The 7,500-nt window shown below is 45.8% G+C and overlaps 2 protein-coding genes across 3 annotated transcripts in view; both read left to right on the top strand.

Annotated features, from left to right (window-relative positions):
* The window catches only part of LOC143276183 (uncharacterized), a 7,532-nt gene extending 3,620 nt beyond the window's left edge, over positions 1 to 3,912 (top strand). Inside the window, exons 3-4 of one of the 2 annotated variants that reach the window (XM_076580616.1) lie at positions 99 to 388; positions 2,731 to 3,909. In XM_076580616.1, the coding sequence (XP_076436731.1) occupies positions 212 to 388; positions 2,731 to 3,138 (585 nt within the window). In that variant the 5' untranslated portion in view covers positions 99 to 211 and the 3' untranslated portion in view covers positions 3,139 to 3,909. Of the gene's footprint in view, positions 1 to 98; positions 389 to 513; positions 572 to 2,730 lie in introns of those variants that run through there. The other variant, XM_076580617.1, reaches the window with a different exon arrangement.
* Positions 3,913 to 6,129: 2,217 nt separating this feature from the next.
* LOC143275977 (uncharacterized) overlaps positions 6,130 to 7,500 on the top strand; it is an 11,880-nt gene continuing 10,509 nt past the window's right edge. The window contains exon 1 of the mRNA XM_076580336.1: positions 6,130 to 6,270. The gene's annotated coding sequence lies outside the window, so the exon portion shown is untranslated. The remainder of the gene's footprint in view (positions 6,271 to 7,500) is intronic.

Below are 7,500 nucleotides of genomic sequence, written 5' to 3'. Positions count from 1 at the left end.
CATAACAATAATGATACAACAACAACAACACAATAACAACGGAAGAAAAAATAATAATAATAATAATAATAATACATTTCGCACGTAATCTCTTCCAGCCCAGCTTTGGCGTCAGTACTTGGGCCTAGCCACCCACCACTACTACCACCACCATCACCACCCTGTCTTCTCCTCCTCCCCCATTCCCCCCTTCTCCCCCCCCCCTCCCTACATGTTTCACGTGCGGTGCCCCCCTCGCCTCGTGATGTGGGGTCATGACCCCGTGAGCAGACCCACCACCTCCTTCGCCCGGGGCTGTAAGCTGGGGTCACGGGAGCGTCAGTTCTACGAGGATGAGCGTGACAGCAACATGACAGAGTTCTCTGATCAGCCATACCTCTGTTACCAGGTACGTTTTATTTTGTGGGGGGTGGTGGGAAGAGGTGGGGTGAGTGTGGGGGAGAGGTGGTGGAAGGTGTGTGTGTCGGGTGGGGGGATCGGGGGGAGGGGGAGTGTCAGTTGTACGTTCTACGAGGATGAGCGTCACAGCAACATGACAGAGTTCTCTGATCAGCCGTACCTCTGTTACCAGGTACGTTTTATTTTGTGGGGGCGTGGGGGGGAGGGGGGGGGAGTGTGGGGAGAGGTGGTGGAAGGTGTGTGTGTCGGGTGGGGGGATGGGGGGGGGAGTGTCAGTTGTACGTTCTACGAGGATGAGCGTCACAGCAACATGACACAGTTCTATGATCGGCCGTACCTCTGTTACCAGGTTCGTTTTAGTTTGTGTGTGTGTATGGGGGGGGGGAGGGGAGGGGGTTTTGGGGGGCGTAGGGGAAGGTTGGGGGGGGGGGGATCAGTTCTATGTTCTACGAGGATGAGCGTCACAGCAACATGACACGAGTTCACTGAACGGCCATACCTCTGTTACCAGGTACGTTTTTATTGCGTGTGAATGACTGGTGCGAAAGCGCTTTGATTTGTCTCTGCACAAGATCCAGCGCTATATAAATACCATTATTATTATTTGTTGTGTGCATGTGGGTGGTGGGGGAGGGTTTGATGGCGTGGAGGAAGATATGTGTGTTGGGTGGGGGGTGGGGGGAAGTGTCAGTTGTACGAGGATGAGCGTCACAGCAACATTACAGAGTTCCGGTGGGTGGGGGGTAGGGGAGGGTTGTTCGGGGGTGTAGGGAAAGGTGTAGGGGAGGGGGGGGGGGGGGGAGCGTCAGGTCTACGTTTTACGAGGATGAGCGTCACAGCAACATTAAAAAGTTTTCTGACCGGCCATACATCTGTTACCAGGTACGTTTTATTTTGTGTGTTGGGGGGTGGGAGGGAGGGAGAGGTGGTGGGGGGAGGGGGATGTTGGAGGGCGTAGGGGAAGGTGTGTGTGGGGGGGGGGGAGGGGTGTCAGTTCTACGTTCTACGGGGATGAGCGTCACAGCAACATGAGTTTTATTGTGTGTGTGTGTGGGTGGGGGGAAGGGTGGGTTGTTGGAGGTAGAGTTGGGGGGCGTTGGGGAAGGTGTGTGTTTATGGGCGGGAGTGGGGGTGGGGGGTGGGGGTGGGGGGAGAGAGCGTCAGTTCTACGTTCTACGAGGATGAGCGTCACACCAACATGACAGAGCTCTCTGATTCTGATCGGCCGTATCTCTGTCACCAGGTGCGTTGTGTGTGTGTGTGTGTGTGTGTGTGTGTGTGTGTGTGTGTGTGTGTGTGTGTGTGTGTGTGTGTGTGTACGTGAGCGTCAGTCCTCCGAGGATTAGCGTCACAGGAACATGACTGAGTTCTCTGATAGGCCATACCTCTGCTGCCAGGTATATTTACTTTCTTCTTTTTCTTTGTTTTGCTATGATTTGGTTCTGTTTTGATTTGCCAAGTTGTGCAACATGACACAGTTCTTTCATCTCCCTTTCCTCAGCCCCTACCACGTCCGATGTCACACACACACACACACACACACACACACACACACACACACACACGCACGCACGCACGCACGCACGCACGCACACACACACACGCACACGCACACGCACTCGCACGCACACACACACACACACACAACGCACGTACACACATGATGTATGCACGAAACTGACGTAAACATAATGTGTGTGATTTAGCAGGTCTATGTAACCTATTTTGTTTATGAAATATAATATATTGATAAACACACACACACTCTCTCTCTCTCTCTCTCTCTCTCTCTCTCTCACACACACACACACACACACACACACACACACACACACACACACACACACACACACACACACACACACACACACACACACACAATGTGTTTTAGATATATCTTTTATTTACGTGCATATAAAAAAAAATATTTGATTCATCGTGTTTTTCTTTCTTTTTTTTCTTTTTTTTAACTTAAATAATTATAGTTCATTTGTTTCTTTTACCAGTTCGTTTCAGTCATTCAAAGCATTGAATTAATTCCGTTTCAGTTAATTCCATACCTTAATCTTAATTTCATTTAAGACAATTCCATCTCTTTTGTTCAATGCCTTCCTCTGTGTGTGTGTGTGTGTGTGTGTGTGTGTGTGTGTGTGTGTGTGTGTGTGTGTGTGTGCGCGCGCGTCCGTGCGTGCATGTGTGTGTGTGTGCGTACATGCGTGCATGTGTGTGTGTGTGCGTGCGTGCGTACGCGCGTGCATGCGTGCGTGCGTGCGTGCATGCGTGCGTGCGTGTGTGTGTGTGTGTGTGTGTGTTGTGTACGTTTGTGACCAGTACCCAGGCATTGAAAAGCACTACCCGGGTACCTGGCGGGTCGTAGGTCGCAACGGCAAAGAGCTGAAGGAGATAGTGTGCCGTCTGACCCAGCCTACCCGAGCCACGAAATCACGTGCAGACGACATCAGAGAGCACACCGCCATCTTCAGGCTCACCGCCGACCGGGAGAAAGCCAAAGACGTCGTATTCCGGGCACTTTCAGCGGGTCCTAAGCTGGAGAAGGTGGGTCGGAGGAGTACCGGAAGTTCCCGGCAAACTTCAGCTTCCGGTTCCGGTTTCCGCCGCGGCGGGAAGAACGCCGGAAGCGGAAGTGTGCAGCGTCGGAAATGTGAGGAGACTTCCTGGGCGGTGGTGGATGAGAATGCTGTTTCCTCGGAGTCGGCGGCTTCTTTGCCGCAGTTGTAAGATCTACACGGAAAGAGAACTGGAAAAAAAAATCATATGTCGTACTTTTTTTTTTTTTTTTAAGTTGTATTATTTCTTCTTTTTCTTCTTCTTATGCGCTCTTGGGCTGTAATTTCCCCGCCAAGTAGGCAGCCATACTCCGTTTTCGGGGGGGTGCGTGCTGGGTGTGTTCTTGTTTCCATAACCTACCTAACGCTGACACGGATCACAGGATCTTTAACGTGCGTATTTGATCTTCTGCTAGCGTATACACACGGAGGGGGTTCAGGCACAAGCAGGTCTGCACATAATTATGTTGACCTGGGAGATCGGAAAAAAAAATATCCACCGTTTACCCACCAGGCGCCGTTACCGAGATTCGAACCCGGGACCCTCAGACTGAAAATCCAACGCTTTAACCACTCGGCTATTGCTCCCGTCTGTTGTACTATGATTATTTTTTTTAGCTATCTTTTGCTGCAGCTTTAGTGAATGAAGAGGACAGCGAAGACCGTCTGTTGAATTTGTTTGTTTTTTTGGTTTTATTTAATTCAATGTAATTGTGTGTATTCATAATGTATTATATGGCGATTTTCCCTTCTGTCCACCTAAGTACCCCTCCGCCCCCACCTCCTCCTGTCACAAACCACCCCTCCCTCCCTCCCCTTCTCTAACCTTCACCTGCATGGTACATGCTAAGCAACTGATCAGTTCAGTTGTGATTAGTTCCCTTTGTTGTCTGGATAACACTGACTCGAACATCGGACCTCCATCTTGTTTGTCTTTGTCGCTCAAACAGCAGGCAACAAAATAAATACTTTGTTTTTAACACTGAACACTGTTGAACATCTGCTTAAATGATTTGTTTGTTTGGTTGGAGTGTGTGGAGGAGGGGGGTAGAGAGGGTGCAGGGTAATATGTGTGTGTGTGTGTGTGTGTGTGTTGGGGCTCATTTTCGTTTATGTGTATTTGACTGTGCTTTCATAACTGTGAAACTGCATGTTTGGTGCATATCTGTTATGCATATATGCATGTATGTGTGAATGTGTGTCTGCATGTTTTACATTTATTTGCTTATTTATCATCATTGTTGTCTCTTTTTTTTTTCTTTTTTTTCTTTTTTTTATTAATATGATTATTATTATTACTTTTTTTTACGCTTATAGTTGACTTCATCAAGTTTTTGCGCCTTATACATATTATTATTAGTAGTAGTAGTTCTTTTTTTATGTATTTATCCCTTTTTTTTTCTCAAGGCCTGACTAAGCGCGTTGGGTTACGCTGTGGTCAGGCACCTGCTTGGCAGATGTGGTGCAGCGTATATGGCCGGATTTGTCCGAACGCAGTGACGCCTCCTTGAGCTACTGAAACTGAAAACTGAAACTGTTTGGTTGGTTGGTTGGTTGGTTGGTTGGTTGGTTGGTTTTCTCTGTCATCTTTCAGTTTGTTGACTCACCATCTTCTTCATCTTCCCCTGTGTTGGCTTCCTTATGTACGCTGGCAGACACGATGGAAGTTTTAGGGGAAGCAATCCGATTCCGAACTATACAGTCACCGCGGTAGTTTCCCTTCACTCGTGGATTGCACAGCTTGGTGTGTGTGTGTGTGTGTGTGTGTGTGTGTGTGTGTGTGTGTGTGCGTCTGTCTGTGTCAGTGTCTGCGTCTGTCTGTGTCGGTGTGTGTCGGTGCGTGTGTGCGTGTGTGCGGTGTGTGTGTATGTGTGTTTGTGTGGGAGGGGGGGTTATGGGGGGGGGGGGTCTTTCTTTTTTTCTTTCTTTAATTTAACGTCTTGTCACTTGGAGTGATATTAGACGTGTGAGTGTGTGTGTGTGTTTGTGTGTGTGTGGACCTGGGATATCGGAAAAAATCTCCACCATTAACCCACCATTAACCCACCAGGTGTGACGGAGATTCGAACTCAGAACACGCGGGCGATAATCCATGCAGCGCTCTAACCATTTGACCGCAGCATTCATCTCAACATCATGATGTGGAGTGGTGGCCTAGAGGTAACGCGTCCGCCTAGGAAGCGAGAGAATCTGAGCGCACTGGTTCGAATCACGGCTCAGCCGCCGATATTTTCTCCCCCTCCACCAGACCTTGAGTGGTGGTCTGGACGCTAGTCATTCGGATGAGACGATAAATCGAGGTCCCGTGTCCAACATGCACTTAGCACACGTAAAAGAACCCACGACAACAAAAGGGTTGTTCCTGGCAAAATTCTGTAGAAATAGCCACTTCGATAGGAAAAACAGAAGTGCACTCAGGAAAAAATACCCCAAAAAATGGGTGGCACTGTAGTGTAGCGACGCGCTCTCCCTGAGGAGAGCAGCCCGAATTTCACACAGAGAAATCTGTTGTGATAAAAAGAAACACAAATACAAATATAAAACTTCCACGTTCGCACTGGGCATTGAAAGCTCAAAATTAATCAACACAACCAACACTAAACTATAAATGACATCAATTATTCACTTCCAAGTCATCGTGAACTTTGTTCATCATTATCACCTGCTCCGCGGCCGAAGAAAAAAAATATTTCGGCCTTCACCCTTGACTGAAATGATTATGCAGGGTCAGGAAGTCAGGGAAGCGGTGAGACGCCCCACCAGCACCGGCGCAAGTTGGGAAGAAAAAAAAAAAAAAAAAAAAAGTCCTGCGTTCATTCTTCCCTACACCCCTCTCCACATGCAACAGGTATTTATTTCACTTGCTGAACCAAATGCCAAAATACAGGAGGAAAAAAGTCTTTCTTTCTCCGTTTAAAAAAAAATAATAATAATAATTTTTAAAAAACCCAAAAACGACCCACCCCCAAGTAACAGGAAACGAGTGCAAAGTTGTACTTGGGATAACCCGGATACTAAATCTGTACCCTCACCCACTGATCTAACAATAGAGTTTATCATCACCTCGCTTCACACTAACGATACATTAGGCCAGGGACCAAACCAATCTGATAAAATCATTTCTCGGGAATTCAACGTACTGCTAGCTCCCTTGTTGAGTGAGAAACGATTGTGTTTGCTTTTCTTGGATACAATTGACATTGTAGTGCCTCACCGTCGACACTGACAACATTGATCAAAAGATGTGAACTGTTCAGTTGTTTTTTTTTATCCCCCGTTGCTTGGACGGTCAGTCAAAATTGTGGTGAGTGTGTTACTTTGGGGCTAGACCTAATCGTTTGTGAGTTTTGATGATCATCTTGTGTATGTAATACATAAAATGTTTAGGTGGACCACATCATACAACATACATAGATACATACAAAGATAAATAAATAAAGAGAGAGAAACGAAACGAAACGAAATTTCATGTTACCGGGAAAATGAGATAAACAATTAATATGATTTTTTCCACCCAGCCCTGGGGGAAAACAACAACAACAACAAAAATAAAAATAAAAAAATAAACAAAAACAACAACAGCAAAAAAAAATAATATTCAGCTCTCAATTAAAAAAAAAAATCAAAACTCAATAATCCATAAGCATAATCACACACACACACACACACACACACACACACACACACACACACACACACACAATCAATGAATAAGTTACCAGGAGTATATGGAAATAAATGAAGCATCACCACTTCACGCACATAATCAGAGATACAGATATCAACAGAAAAGCACACACCATCCGAGTAAAGCAGTATACATTCTGTTAATGAATTAGAAACAAAGACATCAGTCACCTAGCTCAAAGCGTTACCTGGGGATTTATTTTAGATTCTCGAAAAGGAACATTTTGTAGGCTGATTTGTTTTGTTTTGGATATTATTTTGGCAAGGAGTTCCAAAGTGTTTCGCCTGGATATGCCAGACTAGATTTATAAAGATCTATTCTTGGTGGGTTTTTGTTGTTGTTGTTTGTTTGTTTGTTTTGTTTTTGTTGTTTTAATAACAGTGTTTGTATATGTGGACTGATTCAAGGGAAATCGTGCAATTAGTGAAGTTGGAGCGTATCCATTAAGTATTCGGTACATCATGATTGCTTTGTTATAATTACTGCAGCTTGTACGAGAGAGAGAGAGAGCCAACCTTGTTCCTGTTTCCAACAATCCCCACCCCTACACACAAAACACACACACAACGTTCAACTCTTTCGAACGTTTTTCTTCACATATCAATTTCCTAACACCGAAAACGCTTCTCCCTGCTATGAACGCAGCAACCACACTCCGTACCCATAATAACGTTCAGACACTGGCTTACTGCACACGACTGTTCGCAGTTTTTTTGTTGTTGTTGTTGTTTTTTTGTTTGTTTGTTTTTTGTCCCGGACTTTCTTGGGTCGACCACCGTCCCACCCTGTATATAAATTCAATATGACAATTCAGAATAGATGGAAAAGAAAAAAAATACATAAAAA

Source organism: Babylonia areolata, chromosome 31 (genome assembly GCF_041734735.1).
Source record: "Babylonia areolata isolate BAREFJ2019XMU chromosome 31, ASM4173473v1, whole genome shotgun sequence".
NCBI classification, from domain to species: Eukaryota; Metazoa; Mollusca; class Gastropoda; order Neogastropoda; family Buccinidae; genus Babylonia; species Babylonia areolata.
Note: the sequence above shows the minus strand (reverse complement) of the source record. Positions and strands in the feature narration are given on the sequence as shown.